General features: G+C 44.1%; 1 protein-coding gene across 1 annotated transcript in view; it reads right to left on the bottom strand.

The window, feature by feature from the left end:
* btbd7 (BTB (POZ) domain containing 7) overlaps positions 1-21,730 on the bottom strand; it is a 62,306-nt gene that overhangs the window by 22,931 nt on the left and 17,645 nt on the right. Inside the window, 2 exon segments of the mRNA XM_048250521.1 lie at positions 9,595-10,866; positions 13,443-13,726. Coding sequence (XP_048106478.1) covers positions 9,595-10,866; positions 13,443-13,524 — 1,354 coding nt within the window. The 5' untranslated portion in view covers positions 13,525-13,726.

The raw sequence follows: 21,730 nt of genomic DNA on the forward strand, positions 1-21,730 counted from the left end.
TGAGATTCAGGAGAACCCCCATGCCTACGCTTCCCAGGGGAACCCCAAACCACACCACCAACCCCAAACCATGCGCTAGGCTACATCACAGCCAGGTCTCTGGGAGATCAGAAATCATAGCATCCCAGACTCCGTCACCTGCTATCGTCGGGCTGTTGCCTCCACAAGAATCAATCGGTTCCCACCCCCACCCCCCTCTACCTCCCCCACCCATCCAACCCTCCACGTCCTGCTTGGTCGGCTCGAGACAGACGGGTGTGATGATTACTCTTTGTCTCGGGCAGAGGGCCAGACAGCCAGCCAGGCGGGCTCCAGAGCAGAGAGCTGAGCGGCGCGGTCCAGTCCGCTCTGGCCCGTGTCTCGGCGGTACCGGGCCGACACGTCCGCCCTGGGACGGGGGTACATTAATTATGCAGCTTGGCCCAGATGTCCGCTCGCCGTGTCCAGGAGAGCCTGCCGGCCGCTGACTGGAGGCCTAATGGCTGATGGGTGGCCGCATCTCTGAGGACATGATTTCATTTCCTCCGCAGAAGGCCCCTGCATGCGCTGCGCGCACATCATTATTATTCCCTAGTGGCCTTTAATAGCCGAGCTAAATAAAAAAAAAAAAAAAAAGAAAAAAGGGCTCTTTGTATGTTTGTGTCAGAGCGAGTGTCAAAGAGGCAAACGGGGAGGAAGGACCCAGGCCAGACATAGGCTGGGTGTTCCGCACAGCTGCAGTCACACCCAAGATCCATCAAACTTATTCAATTAAGTGCTGCTTGTTTTCTCCCTGCTGAGAAACACAACAACAACACCATCTACGAACACGTTCTAACATGGGCGGACTGGCCATCTGGCATACCGGGCATTTTCCCGGTGGGCCGACGCACCTTTTGGGCCGATACAATAGGCTATATAATTATTTTGGCCAACGATCGGTCCAAAGGAAGGACAATAAGCGGCCCACTGGTTACATTTCTATTGACACTAGACTGATCCAATAACAGCTCACATCAGGCCCCACCCCTCCCATTTTGGCTTAGAGCCAGGATTCTGTGAGCGCATCAAAAGTTAATCAAAGTTGCCTACACGAAATTGCGGCGGGTGCCGGTAGTGACAATTGTGCAAAATTAACACCAATGTAGAAGATTCAAAAATACAATATTGCAATACAATATTGCAAGTAGGCTAGCATGTCAGTAACATGTTAAAGTTCGTTGAGTTTGAACAAGGATGTAAGCAAGCTAGAGCAGAGGGACAGTGAGCAGATGGTGGAGAGTGCGAGCCTATTGAGGCTACATGATAAGAACTCACTCACTGGTGGAGCAGGTAGACTATGTGTGACATGCCATGCTGACGATGATGATTAGATGACTTATTAATTGTGATAATGTAATGATATCGTAATGACATAAGGCCGTGCTGTGATTACAATAACAAATAGCGCAACTTAAATTTTCTAAATGAATGATTTGCAAACCCGGACAGCAAATGTGTCAAATCGACGTTAATTGTTGGTCAGATTGATAAGTTTCCTTTGGTCTCTCAAAGTAGAGAAGGTTTCTATCTTGGAAGGGTTATAATGCCATGGGCTAAAAGACTGTAGACTGACGGAAATGTAAGCTACAAAACGTAAAGTCATGCACAAGCCAACTAAGCGATAACCTATACGATAGTCTACTGGAACAGATAATTAGTTCATGTAGCTATACTGTTCCAAAATGTACCAGCAATGTAGGTAGGTAGTATAGCCTACAGGAATAAAATATTTCCAGCCCTGTTTATTTCATGTTGTTTCAGTTGTCCAAAGTGATAACTAGTATAAATTACATTAATGTCTACGACAATCTGGGTAATTTAACTCTTTACACATAGGTTTCAGTATTTTTTGGTGCTGCTGTCAATTGAGCATTGTATAGTTTAAATGTAGCCTATTGAATAATTTGAAATGATACTTTGAATTCAAGCAGAAACTCTTCTTTAACAATTGCTTGTATAGCCTACTTGATTATGGAGATCATGTGCTCCATGCCTACCTCTGATCAGTCAGAGTGAGGCCTACATCACTTTCAGTGCGCTATGACAGTTGAAAATATACATATTCAAGGGTAACGCAAAGATTCTGATTTAATTAGGTGTGCCCGACCAATTTGAGGCTTGGGCCAAATATGCCAGGGCCGATTTTTGGTCCCAGTCCGCCCCTACGTTCTAAACATACATATAAACCTCTAAACATACATATATTAAATGCAAACCAGATATCCAGATATATTAAATGCCTACTTGAAAATGAATCACAGTTTTCAAATTTTGTCTACTGAACTGGCTAATCAAAAAGCCTCCAGGAAGTCACTCTGTTACGATCACTGATATGTAGGGAACGTGTTGTATAGATAATGACTGACGTAATATGTGAACAATCAACTGATATTACTTATTATGCTGTACTGCAGCCAACTAAAGGACAACTAATGTGCACTCAGCAGGTGAAGCACGTCCTTTTCTATATGGGGGTGCTGACCACACTTCTGTTAAAATTATTACTAACAGAACCACTCTCCACACTATTTCAATAACAAGCAGGAACAACTCAAATGTGTGTGTGTGGGGACAACTGTAAACTACAGAGATTGGTGTGTACTGAATGCATGTTGCAGAGAGGTACTACTGATTACTGTGTTTATAGGAGTGTGAGTGTATGGTGTATGTATAGTGTGTGAGTGTGTACACAAATACAGGTGTGTGTAGTCTGTGTGCTTCCTGAAATAGCCCATAATATGGCATCATTCTCATTGGAGACGGCGCAAATTGGGTTGGCTCCCAGCGACCACAACTGACTCGGTGCATAACATCTCTGCAGCCAGGCCCTGCTGCCAAGCATGGTTACTCATAACCACCATGATTGCGGATGCCCCGTTACACCATTACACAAGTGCAATGAGGAAGCCCCAGTTCCTACAGCAGACAAAACAGGCAGAGAGAGAGACTTCGCTTCAACAAGACAAGACCCATACTTGGAATCAATGAATGTTTTTTCTGATTTTCTTTTTTCTCTTCTCTGGGCAATTTATATAGGCAGATTTTACATTTTCCATCATATCTGTGGGCCTATCTGTTCTACGCCTCTGCCAGTCTATTTTGAATGCTCCCTTTCTGTATCAGTTACAGGCATTTCTCCCCGTCATCATCTAATATATTTATCGCCTCAGTCTCTCTCAAATATCTGAGCCGTATCAGTTCTGTATGCGGTGGTGAGCTCTGGCGTCCTTTTGTGCGGCCAGGCTGTGCCTCGCTCTCATGTGCATCTACTGCCTGCTCTTAGCCTGCTGCTGTATCAGCCTGCTGCATCTCCTCCTTCCGCACATCCAGGATTCAATCAGGATTGTGTGTGTGTGTGTGTGTGTGTGTGTGTGTGTGTGTGAGCTGCCCTTTCAGTGCAGAGCAGCAAAACCCACATGCTGATATCTGGGTATGCAGAGGTGTGTGTGTGTGTGTGTGGCGTTGTGATGTGGAGTCCTCCCCTCCCACAGAGCAGGAAGAGAGGGCTAAGTCACTATGACCTTCTGCAAAAACCTGTGGCTATCACCAACCAGAGTGTGTGTGTGTGTGTGTGTGTGCGCAGAAAAAGTTAATCTATGATGTGTGTGTCTGTTAGAAATAGACATTGCCTGGGCATTAAGTATATATACACACTCTTTTGATCCTGTGAGGGAAATTAGGGTATAGTGCTTCATATAGCATTTGTACTGTATGTAAATGTACCGTATGCTTGTGTGTGGTAAGTCTATGGAGGGTAGTGGATGCATGCATGGAGTATGGAGAGGTGTACCTGAAGTGTTTGTGTATGGGTGAGATCTCCAGAGTATGCTGGGCTTGGTCAGGATGCCAGGGTCACTTTCAGGAACAGACAGATTGAGGCTCATGTCCAGTTGCCTTGCTTATGTGTGCGTGGGTGTGAGCCTCTGTGTGTTTGCTTTGGATGAGCGCATGCGTCTGTGTGTGTGTGTCTCTCTGTGTGTGTGTCTCTCTGTGTGTGTGTGTCTCTCTGTGTGTGTGTGTCTCTCTGTGTGTGTGTGTCTCTCTGTGTGTGTGTCTCTGTGTGTGTGTGTCTCTCTGTGTGTGTGTGTCTCTCTGTGTGTGTGTGTCTCTGTGTGTGTCTGTGAGAGAGGGGACCAATCCAGCCTTATCCAAACTGACACGACGGAGGAGTGCAAAGCTTTTTTGGTCTCGGAGGAGGAAGGCCGTTTTTTTTCCCCTCCCTTGGTTTAGTTTGGAGTTCACCGGAGCGCGGTGGCCAAGCGCATCTGTTTGAGCTGAGTGGGAACGATCGCCTACGTGTACAAACACGCACGAGATCTCCAGCTGCTTTTTATACAAATCATCTCGGCGCTCCGCAGCCTCCATCAACACACACAGAAACGCTCGATCCTTTACAAATCCAACTACGCCATCTGGACAGGGTAACACAAGCAGACTGGACAGCGCGATAGTGTGTCTCTAAGAATGTAAGAGTGTGTGTGTGTGTGTGTGTGTGTGTGTGTGTGTGTGTTAGAGATGACATGTAAGTGGGCATGTTAATCTTTAGGAGATACATTATCCAAGGAGGGCCTACATCTGCTAGCCCCTACGCTACCTTAAGCGTGGAGGATTATTCCCCCTCCCCCGGCAGCCCAGATGCACAGATCATTATGAGGTGTTTGTGACTCATCTCTAATACTGCCATTAAAATCAGCCTGCCGGGTGTTAATGTTATCAATAAATAATGATGGCCTTCTTCGACTCCATAATTTAATGCACAAACAACGCTGCATTTCCTGTGCCAGTGCACCGGAGGAAGGTGTGCCCTGGGATGTTTATTTAAGAGTAAAAGGGCTAAAGAGGAGTTAAAATATGAGCAGTGGCTGAAACCGACTCAAGGCAAGTTGGATTCTGAGATTCCTGCTCCAGTTGACTGATAGGTGCTTGGGAGTTGGAGCTGTGATGTAGCCGGTGTCCTTACAGTCACAGGCTACATCGAGATTGACAAGTCGTCAGAATCACATACCAGCAATACCATCATTGCTATTGGCTAAAGAAACATACAGACAGATATACAAACGCATGAGAGAAAGGTGACATTCGTATGGGACACCGTTCTGGAGATAAAATGGGGTGTCTAAATAATACTTCATTCTCAAGAAGGCTAAAATGAATCCCATAGTCAATAGTCCATTTTGAGGAGCCATTAATCTGAGGCATGAAATCTATTCCCCTGCCCTGGAGTAATCATTTGCGATTGAAAAAACAGGAGCGAAGATTGGACAACGATCCGGCAGGCTAATCAATTCTCCACGAGGAGTTTCACTCACAGCTCAGAACACTTGCCTTTTTCAAGCCAAGGGATGAGACATTCTTAAAAGGAAAGGAGTTCTGGAACAACATAGGAAAAGCAGAAAAACAAACCATGGGGCAAAGAGTGCCACGCCACTTCATAATCATACTCGTCATCCACGTGTCTCCCGCTCTCAATCAATAACCACACATGTGGCACTGCAACAAGGCTAATCATTAGTCACGGTCTCTGCACACAGATGAGGCCGACGCCTTGCACAGCAGCAAAGATCATTTACTGGTCTGTCCGCAGGCAAACCCTGATCATTCATGAAGGACAATCTATGGTGCAGGACTTGCTGATCTGGCTCCTTAACCTGCCATGAGGCCATCTCGATATCCACTGCACCAAATGATGATGCTGCACTTCGGACCAACGGGGCGTGTCGCGACATAATGAGTCCTATGTGGCTAATGTTAATTCTGAGATGTACCATAGCAATTTGAAAGAGATTGGGTTGTATTGAGTTTAGTTTTGAAATGCACTGAGGGGTGATCTCTTTACAATAGCAGTAAGGAAAGATTAAAAGAAGATTACCATTGTCATTTTTCTTTTATACACAGTGTCATGGCAATTAACTGACTCAAAGAATCTGGTTGCTATTATGCATTCATTTCAAGTTTACAGCAAATTTTCGATGATGAGACCCTATACCAGGGGTCGTCAAATGGCGGACCGCGGTCCGAGTCCGGAACCTGACGTGATCCTATCCGGACCCGGACCATAATAGCCTAATTTAGATTTTCACGTAAGATTTCAAAGCTGCTCTAAAAGTTTCGTAGGTTATGATAATAGCATTTACTTCAGTAGCTTCAGGAACCATCATTTCGCTTGTTGCTACTCAGCCAGTGAAATCTGTGCATTCTGATAAAGTCGAGTCAGTGAGTAAAGTTACTATGGTGAAGAGACTCACTTTCACAGCCTGAAACGAGCGAGGAGAGGAGTCGGGACGAGAAACAATCAGATGGATATCCAAGTTAGCGATAAGCTAAGTTATTTTCAAATCATCGATTACTCAAAGAGGAGAAAGCTAGAACAGCAAGAACAGAGCTTTATATAACGATACAGGGGCAATGCCATGCAAAACTGTCACGTCCGTGCCAACTAAAGAGGCAACCATGGCATTATGTTGCCGTTATGTGACAGTTTTGCGCAGAATTGCCCTGGACCGACTCTTCTACATATTCTGAGACAGGCGATTTTTAAAAGCGCCAATTTTAAGCACCTCTACTAGACAAAGCATATATTTTGAACAAACATAGGGTAGGCTAGGCCTACCCATTCAACAGTGAACCGAGACCACAGAATATTTTACGATTTAAGAGGGCAATATGATTGTGGTGGATCAATCTAGTTAGGCCTACATCCATTCACTGCCCAACAACGCAATGTTCCTGGGTTTCCAGGATTTCGGGTCAACAAACAACAAAACAAAAAATTAAACTTGCTGATTGATGGGTTCAAGGCAGGGATGGATTACTGCACCGACCTACCGGCCCAGGCCCAGGGGCCCAAGGGGTCAGGGGTGGGCTTGGGAATGGGTTCAAGGTATCGGTTAGGAACTGGTTCCAAACGTTCCTATCCATCGGAATCGTAAACATCCACATGTTAACGATTCCACTACAAAGCTTTGTTTTAGAAATGTTTACTTTTTTAGAAATTTTAAAGCATTCAACTTCTGTATTGATATTGAAGCCAACAACTCTCAAAGCCATCCTATAAGTGTTAAGCAAATGGTACAGGAATCGATATGGGAATCGATAAGGAATCGCATCGATAAGCAGACTCAACAATGGCATCGATATCGATAATTTCTTAACGATGCCCATCCCTAGTCAGGGGGCCCTTAAAGGAGAATTTCGGTGTGATATTGACCTAAAGTGTATTGAAACATGATACCGAGTGTGAACGTATGTCTCATAGCCCATCTCGGCTTGTCCCCTGCACTCCAAAATCTGGCGCTAGTTAGCCGATGCTACCAACAGCTTTTTCAATAGTGGTGCTTCGGCATCGGGCTAGCCATGCAAATAAATCACTGCTGCTACTGGAAGAAACTGGAATCCATACATTTCCACTGAATTATTTTTGGAATCTGATCCCTTATCATACCTGTTCATTCTTACTGCTTTGTTCTCAACTTTATTTCGACTATCAGCCAGATTTTGGAGTGCAGGGGACAAGTCGGTGAGATGGGCTATGAGACACTGAAAAATGCTCACACCGGTATCATGTTTCAATACACTTTAGGGTCAATATCACACCGGAATTCTCCTTTAAGCCAAAGCCTTTGCATGAAATCATTGCCTCAATATCAACACATCAGGATGTAGGCTATGAATCTGATTGAATTTAGTACTGGCCATGCCCAAAATGCACAGAATACAGGAAATCACATTAAACAAATTAAAACATTTCTGAGGGAGGACACCCAAACCCCCCTTTCACATATGTGATAATTAGTGGGGGGCCCTTAATACATCTGGGCCCAGGGGCCCGAAAGTTCATAATCCGTCCATGGTTCAAGGAACCAGCTGTGGAATATCCATCCTTGTCTCATCTTAAATTTTATTTTAAGTTCACATTAAGATCTTAAAAATAGCCAAGGCTACTCAGTTTCTCTCTCCAATTACTCTTATCTTGCCTTATAGCTCCTAATTTCGAATGTTGCCTTTTAGGCTACTTATTTATTTCACATTAAACATTAGGCCTAGGCCTACAACTAGGCTCAATCCATCCAAATGTTTTTTATATATTATTATTATTATTATTATTATTATTATTATTATTTTCAAACCGATTGAGCCTGAATCCGGTTCTACTCATATAAATCAGAATAAAATTGCCCAATCTGATTGGAATTTCAATCGGATTGAAAGGAGTGATAGATTTTGAACATCCAATGAAACAATGAATCACTTTGTGGCGACATACCCCAAATATCCAGTGTTCAGTACTGTATCATATCTTCAAAACACCTACATGAACCAACTCAAATTAAAATCCATATAATCTCCTCTAGGTCAATCCACTAGGTCACAAGTGAGACGGCAAATGGAAACATACAAGACCTAACAATAAAAAAAAAAAAAACCTGTAATCTACAAAACCAAAAGAAACGAAGGGAAAAACTTCAAATGGCTATAATGGATAATTTTGTAAAAAAGTGCTTCCAACACATCAAACACTTCAAAGGAAGGGAAAAAAAGAGACAAGAGACAGAGAGAACACAGTGATGGGCGGGAGCAAGAAGATGAAAAACAGGAAACTCAGAATGCTGCGGCACTGGGGAATTCCTCCCAAAGCATCCGTCTCCTACAGGACTGGAGTGAAGGCCCGCCCCAACCTGCACTCAGTCCTCCCCCTGAGCTGACGAGCGCGGAATTCATTAGAGCAGGGAGGGGAAACCGCAAGATGGAAATGAAAATGGGCCATTTGGTGTCATAGCAGATAAGTTTGTTGGTGTACGGTCTTAAGATTTTGTTCAAACCTTGTCTACATCATGAACGGGTTCCAAAATCAAGGCCTGTAAAATATTTCTGTTCAAATCCTATGTCCTCATATTTTTTCTGCCTTTGATATAACTTCAGTTGGACAGCCTGAAAAACACATCATTAATATCTTGAAAAGTATTATTCATCCCCAACCAAACTTTGTAGGTTGAAAGAGAAACATGTTCTCAATATGACTGAAGACCAGTGTGTATGGCATGCTCTTTTTCATGGCATGACTGAACACCAATCATTTTCCTGGATTCTGTCTGATTTGACACAGAATGTCCCAAACGGAGCATGCCAAAGGACTGAGGAGAGAGAGAGCAGAGGTGTGTGTGGATTTAATTAAAGAATGTTCCAGAAAGAAACAAGGAAAAAAGTACAGGGACACAAAAGCAAAAGAAGGCAATGCCCAATGCACTCACTGATCAATATCATCGCCGAAACGGTCCAACAACTTTCACATTAAGTAAATCAATGTGTGGGAAACAATGTGTATGTGGGTGCCACAGATATCACTCTAGATATTCTCTAGAAAACAATGGATGTGGCACAATATGCTTGGACACTAGGAGCTGGACTATGGTAGTAGAGTGTGCAAACAGTGGTGTGTTTGCTTGCGCTTACTATGAGAAGGAGGTCTGAACAGAGCACCTACTGCGTGTTTAACCTCAGGACAAGGGGGAAGTGGGGGACAATGTGCCGTGCGTGTGTGTTCTACAGTGTATTACACGACGCATACATACACACCTTGCGCAAGCATGCTGAACTCCAGGAACAGGGCGATGTGGTAGAGCTCCATGGCTTCCTCGGCGCGGGTCATGCCTCCTCCTCTTCCAGCCACGAGGGCCTGAACCTCCCCAAGGCTGCCGGCAGACGGGCTCCCCCGGAGAACCAGCGACAGCTCTACGCGATCCGTGTACATGCAGTGCAGAATGACGCGCGCGTACTTCTTGGGGATGATCGACTCGTCCAGGACGATGCACGTGGGCAGAGGCTGCATGTGTGGGTCGGGCGGCTCCTCGCCACCAGGTGGCCCGGCTCCGGCCCGCGTGCGGCGCTGCAGAAGGCTCCGGAAGAACGGCGAGCGGGCCGAGAGGATGGCCTTGTGCGCGCGGAGCTCCTCCTCTCCCATCACGGCGGCGGCAGTCGCCGCTGCAGCAGCGGCCGCCGCGGTGGCCCCGGGCCCCATGGGGGTCTGCGCCCCGCCGCTGATGCCTCCCGGCGTCCCGGCCTCCAACTCGGCGTCGGAGGCGAAGTAGAGCAGCGAGTCGTGGTGGCTCATGCGCTCCCAGAGCACGCGCATGTCGGCCTCCAGCGAGTTGGGCGTGCCGAACTCCTCGCCCAGGCGCAGGAGCAGCTCGCCACTGCGCAGTCGCGTCTCCTCGCCGCTCAGCTCGCCCGTGTACAGGTAGTAGAGCAGCGTCGAGAACACGCCGGCGTCCATGCCCATGCCCACGCCGGCCGCCCCTGCCGCCGCGCCCACGTCCAAGATCATCGAGGGCGCCCCGCCCATGCCGGGGCTCACCCCTCCTCCGCCGACGCTCACCCCGACCCCGCTCGACGCCAGCAGCGAGCCCAGGAAGGGGCACCTGGCGGCCAGGAGGGCGCGGTGCGCGGGGAAGCGGGCGTCCTGGAAGAGCAGCTCCACGTCGGCGCACAGCTGCAGCCGGTAGAGCTCGGCCAGGTCGCGCTGGAGGGTGCGTGCCGGGGGCCGCGCCAGCCCCGCCGCCAGACTCAGCTCCTTGAGCGCCGCCGTGCCCTCGTACTCCTCCACCAGCGCGTGCGCGTCACGCACGTCCCAGCAGGCCAGCAGCTCGCGCAGCTGCCGCGCGTGGTCCGCCGAGCGGCTCGACTTGCGGCGCTTGATGAAGCGGCGCTTGAGCGTGGCCAGGCCCGAGCTCTTCTTCTTGCGGTCCTGCGGCCGCTCGCCTGGGCCTCCTCCGGCACCACCGCCCCCTCCGCCCTCCAGGCTGTAGAGCTTCCCTTCACATCCATAACCCTGAGGTGAGTACGACGTACCTGTTTGGTAGACATAGACATGGAGGAGGGGAGGGGGGGGAAGAGAGACAGAGAGAGAGCGAGAGCGAGAGCGAGAGGAGAGAGAGAGTGGACAGGGAGAGTTAGAGGAGTGTAGACAGGGGAAGACAGAATGCAGGCACAGAGGTGTGAGGAGTGCAAAAAGTGATAAAACAGAAAGCGACAAGAAAGTGACAGTGGAAAGTTGAATAGAGTGAGAAAGGATGGAGAACAAGAAGAAAAATGATGGATAGATAGCGGGAAGGGGGGGCAGGGAAAGAGAATTAAACAGAGAAATGCAGACACAGAGAAACAGAGTACAGTATATGAGATTGCTTTTGAATCAGAAACTCATTATATTTTGACAAGAGAGAAAAGTGCCTCAGCTCCTACCATCCAAATAATTATGTCCTGTAAATGTTAATGCAAAACATCTCGAACCTATGGTGAAAAGACAGACCACATTAAGTCAAATTCCGATATGCCATTGAGCACATCAGTCTATAACAAAGGAGCTCAATTTAAGGAATGCCCATTTAGGTGAGCAAACCTATGAATGCAAATTTAGGATTATCTAGGCATTTCCAGGACTCATTCAATGTTCATTTCCATTCTTTTCGTATCAAAACAGTTTAAAACATTTCTCGTGCTGTAGTTCAGTTCAAGCTCTTCTTCTGAAACACAAATGCATATGAAATATTCAAAACCGCTCTGGACTAAAAAGCAGGTCACTTAAGGACTGCATTTTAACTAAGCGTCCATGCTTTGATATTTCCTCCTATTAGGAGTAAAAATGTTTTGTCGGTGTCGGCAGACTTGAGGAGGCAACACCATCTTTTAGAAGATCAAAGACATTCTGAAAGGGACATCACTTTGACAGTGACACTTCAGCTAGTGTCCAATTCTTCTGTGGTAAACTTGGCAAGGTTTGGACACCCATTAGATGATGATCAATCCAATCCAGTCAGCCCATCTACCCTTCATTCACTCTAATGACCTATGTATTGCCATTTAAATCTAGTCACTGCTTAAAACGTATTTAATTATTTTCTTGCTTTAGTGCTCCTCGGTGTTGTACAGTTTGTGATGAGGGCGGGTTAATAACAATGATAAAAGACTGCACTGAGACTCCTAGTAAATATTTATGAGACTCTGGGGTTCAAAAACAGATATTTCTGAAATATTAAATGTGAAATCTGGCCTGCTCTACAAGGAAACAGCTGTGTGAGGACAGCCGTCAGCCCTGATGAATTTTTAGACGTTATTCAATAAATAAATTAACAAACACAAGATTAGTGTTCCACATGAAAATTAGTAAATATACTTTTTTTGATCCCGTGAGGGAAATTCAAGGACAATCAAATGCAGTTTCTGGCAAATTCACATTTTCCCCAGCGTTACCACTCATACTTATTTACAATTCACTAAGCTGTTTTGAAAAACCTAATTCAGTAAACCACACTTAAGTGAAGGTTCTGAGAGAAAACAATGGCATAAACCACATCCTGTTCTTTTCGCATTTGAGGCAATGCCAGTCAATAACAAGAATTCAACTGCCAGGGGCTCCACTGAAGGATCTGGATATCGTTTGATTTGATTCTCGAGTACACCAGCAGTTTCAAGGTGCATGGGAAACCTGAACGGCCTTCCCTAGCTTTTACCACTCATTCATTTCAGAGTGCAGACGAACACACTGGGTTGTCGTTAACGCTCCCTGCCCCTGCGGAGTGGAGAGAAAATCAAATCTCTGGAGTGTCGTGACGGTGTCAAGGTGGAACAGCACTAAACTGCCTGCTAAGATGAAAGGCTGCGCACACTGGATAATGGGAACGGCACCAAAAGTAACAAAAGGCAAACGTTGCAACAAAAAAAAAAAGTAGTATTTCTTGTGCTTGTAGCAGTTAAACAAAAGAGTGGCTGAACAGAAGCACAGCGCTGTTGACTGAAAAACAAAGCGTTGAGGGGTCGTAAAGAGGTCTTGAATAGAGACTGTGCTCATAGCTATGCTGCTCTCCTTCGTTATCAGTGACCTATATAAAGGACTCCTTAGGAATTCTGTCTTTAGGGAAGCCTATGGGCTTATTTCCCTCAAGCAGGTGTGGGTCATGACCAGTTTTGAATACGTTCAGTTGGACGGGAACCATTTGAAAAGAGATCAATTGAAAACTTAAAGTGCATCAATGTACCAACCCTGCACAGCCTTATGTGGCTTGTCAGTGTGTTGCCATAGCAGTGGGCACACTTATGGCCAGTATTGGTTGTGATGGATACATATTTATATAAATGAGTGTATTTATAATTACAGTACTCTATTAGGTTACTGGCTAAAGACTACTATGACTGGAAACCATTTTGCTCATCATGAGACAAAAATGAACTGCTCAAAATGAACAAATAAAAACATTCTAAAAATCAAAACGTAGCCATAACTAGTACAAAATGATTTATGTGCTTGAGTACATTTGACAAGCGAATAAATTGTGCAAATCAGTCATGTTCTCATTCTAATGACCTTTAGGCACAATCGTAAGTGTGCAGTTGTCTTACTGCAACAAGGGGAAACAGAGCAGAATATTTACCTATGAAGGTCTGCTGCGTCTGGGAGTTGCCTCCAAAGCGTGGCGAGCAGGAGTGTGGGTAGCTGGAGGCATTCACCCCCATCCTCTCCCTCAGCCGCGGCTTCTGCCTCCTCTTGCTCAGGCGCACTGCTGGGGCCAGCCCTGCAGCAGCATTCTGCCCCGGTCACACCAGCTGGGGGGGGGTCACGCTCAGAGCTCCACTCACCGGGGCGGAGACCTCAGGAGGAGCAGCAGGGGGCGAAGACCTCAGGAGGAGCAGCAGGGGGCGAATGCTCTGGGCATTCCTGAAGGAGAGAGCACAGAGAGCATAGACAAATGCAGTAAGCATGAGGAACACCAAAACAGTAGTTCAAAAACAGTATTTTGACTTACTTGTAAAATCATGTTGAATAAAATCTAGCAAATAACTTAATGGTGGTGCAAATTAATGTATTGCATGATGTATAATCTGATAACCAAATCATGTTAGCAATCATTTATTTCACTTATACTGAATTGTTTTGATCCCATCACCATGAGAATAACTTTTTGATCACATTACTATCACAATGACTAATGATCATTCTGCCAACTTCATCTTGACCACAGTCTTAAACCTGGATACTTTTTAAAGTTATTTGGATACCCCAACTGTGCTGTTAGTGATGTGTGATTAACTCACTCGCTCGCTACTACTGTTAACAATCAGTGGCTACATTTCCTCCTCAAGTGATGATGCATACTGCGAGTCAGCTGTGAGGTTCTACTGACCCGTAGAGAGGCCAGTTTAACGCCGACATGTCTCCCAGCTCCAACATAAAAACCCAGTTTTCAATAAGCACTTCCCAGGACCCCCCCCAACGCTCCAAGTAATACTATCCGACTGGCGACTACTGTTTCGAGATTGACCGAGTTATTCACAGTGCATGAGCTTAGGAGACCCCTCACAGAGCTTCCTCACAGAACTCTCGCTCGAACTCCCAAATGTCAGTGAAGTAGATAAATGTTTGTTAATTTGTTCACACAAATCATACATACAAATTGATCAACAGGGGTCCGGCGGTGCTTTGCAGCATTCTTCTCCAACTGTAATGTAAGGGTAACAGAACCCTACCTCTAGAAAAAGTATTATTTTCACCTTCTCCATGCAATTGCTCCATCAAGATATTTATGTTTCCTTTTACAGGCCAATCTGGCTCTGCTAGAGTGAGCTCAGGGGGTAGACTAAGCTTTTTTGGGAGGCATAAAGACTTCACTTCCTCCGCTTGCGACATTACGGGAAAGGGAGAAAAAAAAAAAGGGAGAAAGTATTTTTTCCAGTGTGTAAGAGTGGAATGCTCTTTGACAGACAAGGATAGTTCTTCTGAAGGGAGGGCCAAAGAGCAAAAACTTATCAGGAGGGCCTGTTGGAGAGGAGCAGTGCATTTCTCTGTGCTCTAGGGAAATTTCCTTGGAGGGGTTTGCGGCGAACCTGCCGAGCAGACTCCAATGGGGTATTGCTCTCATTTTTGGCATCCACTCCATGCCCATCAAATACGCTGAATCATTTCATTTCTGCAATCTCTATAAGAGCGGAGGCGAGGGGGTCTCAAGTTACAAGAGCTTTGTTTATCACCAAACCAAAATGGAAGCAGACCAAGGGATAACAGAACAAAACAAAGCAGAGAGGGTTTAACATCTTGTTTCTAAGAGCAGTCACAACATTCAAGGGCCCTGCACATGCATGTTATGACTGAACTCCTTCTCCCTCATGTCTCAACCAATGGAATGTTTTCCATGCGAAGGATGATTAGTGTTTCAACTGAGGGAAGAGAATCAACCACTGTCACAAAAAAATAAAAATAAAACTGAGAAACAGCCCCAGTTATGGGATTAGCATTTATCATGTTAAACCCTCATTTAAACGGAAAAGACAATGAGCTAATCTCTAAATAATAGACCCAATTCTACAGCAGAAATGGCAAATTAGTCCTCATTAGGCTAAGTGAAGCCTTAACCAACACATTAAAAAAAACACAACAATTATTATGCCTTTTAGCTAAAGTGAAGTGCAAGCACAACCAAAACATCTTTAAAAAAAAAGACAAAATTATGTTCAAGGCCTAAAATCCAAGAATAACTGAAGGTTGAAGGGGCATCCCTTTTGGCAAGAAAAAAAATACTAAGTACAGTTAAGTTGTCCTTGGGGACTAAACATATTACTTCATTAGTGAGTACCCCTTTTCAGCGAGTTGAAAACTTGGCAAATTGGGCACTTTGAACAGCGGGGAACACTTTTATTTAGTCTACTTATTTTTCTCTTTAACTTGTTAAGTCAACGGATGGAACCTGCAACCTCAAAAATCACAAAGAATGAAGGGAATAATAAATGGTGCTTGCAGACATTTGGAATAACATACCATCTCCAGTGAAAATAAGCACTTTGGGAAGATTGGAGCACAACTGCTGGTCTTGCTCAACACTTCATTACTCTGGCACAGTAATTCATCTAATAACTGGGAAGTGAACCTGAAAGCACTTTTGGGGCAAAACAGAAATGCAACTTATGGTTACAACTAAGCCAATAACATCCTCCACGTTGCAGAGAAGATGGCAAAAAAAAAAAAAAAAAGGAATGAGGTTTGGTTAATATTTACATTTGGTATATCGGTATGGAGGGGGGGGAGGAAGTATTTCCTATGTTCTTCAAAACCCTGACCTCTGGAAAAGGCAACTTGAGAAATCATTAATGTTTTGGAAGGGTTTACGCTAGCTTGGCTGCCATTTCCGTTGAAAAGAATGCAAATCCTTGTTGCATAGGCTATGCGGTATACTCAAACATTGAAAAATGCTAAATCACTCTAGCTGAGGAAAGGACATTGACTAGAGATGCACCGATATGGAACTTTAGGGCCGATAACGATAACCGATATTTATTGGTTTGTTGTGGCCGATACCTATACGATAACCGATAATATTACTCTTGAAAAAAATTTGTGAAAAGTGATTTGGGGAAAGCATTTAATAAGCATAATTTTATTGCAGTAATTTTACCTACCACCAAATGATGGACAGAACTCATAATAGTCCTCAATAGTATGGCAGTCAACAACATAACAGTAGCCTAGCCCTACAGTATGTGTGGCTCCTTTAAAGCAACACCAAAGAATTTTCCCTCTGTCGCACGCATGCTATTTGTTTATCCAGCACAGGCTTTGCAAATAACGATGTCCACAGAGAAGGTAGAATATTTTGCATGACTTATAAAAGTACGATGTATTGCGACATCAGATGCAAGTCAAATTTGTAGTTTCTTATGTCTCATTCCATCGAACTACAGATCCATACCGATCTGGCAAACTTACATAGTGCGGTTATAGCCGATAGAGGGACTAGTTAATGGGTTTAATGCAGAATTGCCATTCACCCTGTTAGGAGTTGATGAACCACTGAAACGATTTTGGAAACATTATTTTAAGGTATAAAAAAACTCTTTGGTGTTGCTTTAAGTGAACCTGACGTCAGTGAATTGCGAGTGAGTGGCTAGAGAGTTTGAATCGTTTTCATTTAGGACTAAACGCTCATAAACGGCTCAGCTTGGAATAAGCTACAGTATAGCGACCAAATCAGAGTTTGTGAGGGAAACGGCTCAGCTACTTATTATGATGACCTGTCTGGAACTTAAGCACGAATGGTTAGCATATTTCTAGGTAATAATACAAAACCCAAGCTAAAGTAATGCAAATATAATACTAAAACACAATTTAGAACTAGGCCTACTTATGTACTCGTCCCATTAAGGAGTGTTTATTTGTTTCCCCGACCAGCGCGGTAAAGTGCAAACACACCAGCGTGGTAAAGTGCAAACACACCAGCACAAGACGGCTCTAGATAGGGCTGAGCTCCGCTCTGTTAAGGTTAAATGGCGATCATTCACGAGAGGATTTTGAGATGCACAGATTCCCAAATGAACGCATATCCACAGATTTTGTTAGAGTGGTGAAATACATTCACACCGCTGACATTATATTGAGGAAAAAGTATAGCCAACCAAGCTCAAGTAGGCTAGCTCAGTGTAGCCAGACGGACCTTACGTAGGCCTAAATTAGGACTTTAAAAAATATCAGCGCAAATTATCGGCCAGAATTCTGTTATCGGACCGATAATAATATTTTCATTTTTTCACTTATCGGCTAATAATATATCGGCCGACGATATATCGTGCATCCCTAACATTGACCCTCCTTCTCCTTCTCTCTATTTGTCCCTCATTCCTTCAGTCCCTTTCTCTCCCTTTTGCCTTCTAAAAATGACTGACACAAATGGAGAAGGAATAAATGAATACTTGTCTGAGCGCCATACTGCTCGAAAAGGGCTTACTGAGAAAGAGACAGCACATTACGTAAGAGTGACGGTTGAAAGTTTCCATTTGCTCTGGACATCAATAGAAATACTGATGACCGAGCACAACATTTGGGCTGGAGGGAGGCAAGTGAATACAATATATTGATAAGACAGAGTCCAGTTCTGTGCTCTCTCTAAACGTCAGGAGGAATGCCACAATTCAGGGTAAATGCTCAGTTTTGTGAAACCGAATGGGTATTCTCAGTCCGTTAGGAGCCTTATCATGGTGCAGCTCTCAGCATTTTCATTCATCTTTGTTGTGTGAAGGTCAATAATAAAAAGATCAAACAGATTCACATACCCAGCCCTTTTCCTCAGCTTATGCTCACACTTTATGACTCTACAGACTATCGCAGTTGATGGGCTAGATAAGAGTGGATCCATCTTCAAAAATAAAAGACAGAATATGTCCTGGGAAATTAAGCATATCAGATAAAACACTTACTTTTGGACTTTTTTGTACATTATATACATTGTCTACCAACTTTATTACATAGTAGTAATATAGTCTACCAACTATAATGTACTTTTTTGTACATTATATACATTGTCTACCAACAGTAAATAACCAAGAAAAATGTACACAAGAAATACATTTACTTTGGGCCAATATTTTATATTCTTAAGTGATTGGGAATAGGAATGTATTACAAAAAGAAGTTATCAGTCTGGCTAAAAGAGTGTCAGTGACATCGCTCAACTTATAAAGATGACAACATGACCCCAGCAGTGAGGGTAACGTTTCGCACATTAATGCATTTCCACTTCAATGCCTTGGTCACTTTGCTGTACAAAGCATCAAGTGGGCCTATTCTTATGCCGTTAGACAAATTGCATTTCATCCACAATAAGGGCCTTGCATGAGAGTGTGAGTGGTTTTTGGGGAGAAAAAAAAACAAGAATGTGAGAGTGAAAGTTAAATGTGTTTGCTGGACAACATTTTACCAGTCCACTGAGCAAAAGCAATGTCCACTGATCAAACCCAGGGATATAAAGAGCCTCTGTGCTTCTGCGTGGTTTAGATGAAGGGACTAGGGAAGGAGGGGAAGGAGGGGTAGGTGGCAAGGGGAGTTGATGGGCACTTCCTGTAGGCCACGGCAAGCTGGATTATGTGAAATTAATGAGGAAGGACAGAGCCAAGCAACACCAGGCCAGCTGTAGGCACTATGCTCCACCCCCCTCCGGTCTGCAGACCCAGAGACCGGAGAGTTAATCTCCATACAGCTAGAACCATTCCTCCCGCTTTCTGCTGACCTGATGGCATCACATGTTTCTTGAAGCTCAACTGACAATAAAAAAAAAAAAAAAAAAAAAAGATATACTGCACAGAATCAATGGCCAAAGGATTTCACCGACAAAGATCACTTTCAGGATCAATGGATGAGCTGCTTTATTGAAGCAAGTATCTTAAATTACATTTCTAGAGTTTTGGAGCTGTGCAGAGTCATGATCTAAAATTAGACAGAGCTATTCTTCAGTAGTTGGATCTCCGGAGAAACTACCAGCAGCAGTACGCCTGCGACCTCAGAGACCATCAAAGCAGATGATTTATGGTGTGAGCAACAGGAAATGGACACACCCCCCGAAAGACACATACACATTCCTCGGAGAACCATGCAGCGATCTAGGCACACAACAGTTTTTAAGACTCATGCCAAATGTCAACAAGAGCATTGGTGATCATCATCATCATGCAATCAAAGATCTTAGATCCATCTTGCGTGTAGCGCTGTAGAATCTTTGGTTGTAATCATTCAAAATACCATCACTTTACAAAGTCACTGCATGCAGTTGTTTTCCATGAACTGGGCAGATCTGGAAAATATACATTTTTCACATTTGGTTCCATAAATATTCCTGAATTTCCACGAGCCCTACCAAGTCAAGCAACCTCAGACTTCCTTCTCTTACATTTGAATACATTTTGCTCTGATCAGTCTTAAAATCCTTTGTGCACCAGGAAAAAGCTTGCATCATGTTTAGATATCAATCACTGTACTGTATACGAATCATTTAAACAACCAGTTATTCGGTTATTATTCAGTTATCCGCGTTGCCCACACAGGATACAACACTTTATAACTAGATGTACCGCAGAGCGGTACAAAATATGACCGCCGCCCAGTCCAGCACATTTTTTCCACAAAAATAAATCACGCTGAAAGGCCTATATGATTCTAACGGTCTCACTAAATTGCATTATCCACACTCAATTCTCACTGGTATCTGCTAGACAACAAGTACCAAAACATGATTAGTTCATAGATTTCACATGTAAAATTCATTTTATACAACCCCACCCCCATCTTGCCTGTTCAGAATTCTGAGAAATTCTTGAATTGTGTGCATGTGTGCGTGTACAAGTTTATGTTTATGTGTGTGGGTGTGTGTGTGTGTGTGTATGTGCGTGCTTGTGTGTTTGCCTGCGTATGTGTGTTTGTGCATGCATGCGTGCGTACTGTACATATGTCTACTGTGTGAGTATGTGTCATACGTATGATTACTGTAAATGTATGTGTGTGTGTGTGTATCTGTTTATGCACATGTGTGCACATGGAATGGGTTAACATGACCCCCGGAGGCAAACATACGGAAAAAATTGGTCATCCTAGGCCCTACGGTTCTCAAGATATTTACAGAAAACTGTGTCTGCCCTACCCTCCTTTCAGGGGGTCCAGTACAGCGGGGGGGCTACAGATCAAAACGAAAAGCGATGGTTCCATGCTATCCATGTGGGGTTACATGCCCACCCAGTTTTCGCGGTACCCGGTCTTTCAGTGTCCGGGAATCCTTGTTGGTGTACAGTCAGTAAATGTACACATAAATTATTTTATTGTAAGGCCCCCATGAACGAAAGTTCACAAAACTTGGCATGCATTCGAGGGCGTCCATAATGATCCTACACTTTCAATTTCGTGCAGTTTTGACCATGTCAGCCAGAGATATTGTGGTGAAAACACCTAATTTTTGCTTTTAAATTTTGAACTAGGTGGCTTATACATGAAATAAGTGGTAATGGGATGGGTTGACATGCCCCTTAAGACCAACATACAAAAAAAAAAAGGTGGACCTCCTAGGCCCCACGGTTCTCGAGATATTCACAGAAAACTGTCTCCGCCACCTACAGGCCAGTTGGTGTATAGTAACAAATTAATTTATTGTGTGGCCCCCCATGAACGGAATTCGACGAAACTTGGTGTGCATTCAGAGGGTGTCATAATGATCCTAGACTTCCAATTTCGTGCAGTTTTGACTATGTTAGGTCACATATACCTGCGATTACAACACCTCATTTTTACTTTTTGTGTTTAACTAGGTGGCTTATACATGAAATGAGTGGTTATGGAATGGGTTGACATGGCCCCTTGAGATCAACATACAAAAAAAATGGTCCTCCTAAACCTTACGGTTCTCGAGATATTCACAGAAAACTGTGTCTGCCCTACCCTCCTTTTGGGGGGTGCAGTCCAGCGGGGGGGGGCTACAGATCAAAATGAAAAACCGATGGTTCCATGCTATCCATATGGGGTTACATGCCCACCAAGTTTCGTCTACCCCGGTCTTTCAGTGTCCCGGGAACCCTTGACGGAAATTTGGACATGCGAAAAAGAAAAAAAAAAGAAAAAGAACAAAAAAATCTGACTGCGCGGCGGTCATAATAACTACACACTATTAAGCATTTATTTAGCTTTTGTAAACTATTACTAAATACTTTGTTCCTCATTAGCAAAACATTGTTCCTACATTAATTCTCATCAGTAAATCATTTGTACACAGTTATAAATGGTTTGTTCATAATGAATAAGCCTATATCTAAAATATGTTTATAAATGGTTTTTAATACTTAATAAAATACAATAATAGTTTGTTAATGAAGAAATATTTCCATTATTTAACAGTTGTTATGGAATTGTTTATGGTTTATA

Source organism: Alosa alosa, chromosome 8, assembly GCF_017589495.1.
Source record: "Alosa alosa isolate M-15738 ecotype Scorff River chromosome 8, AALO_Geno_1.1, whole genome shotgun sequence".
NCBI classification, from domain to species: Eukaryota; Metazoa; Chordata; class Actinopteri; order Clupeiformes; family Clupeidae; genus Alosa; species Alosa alosa.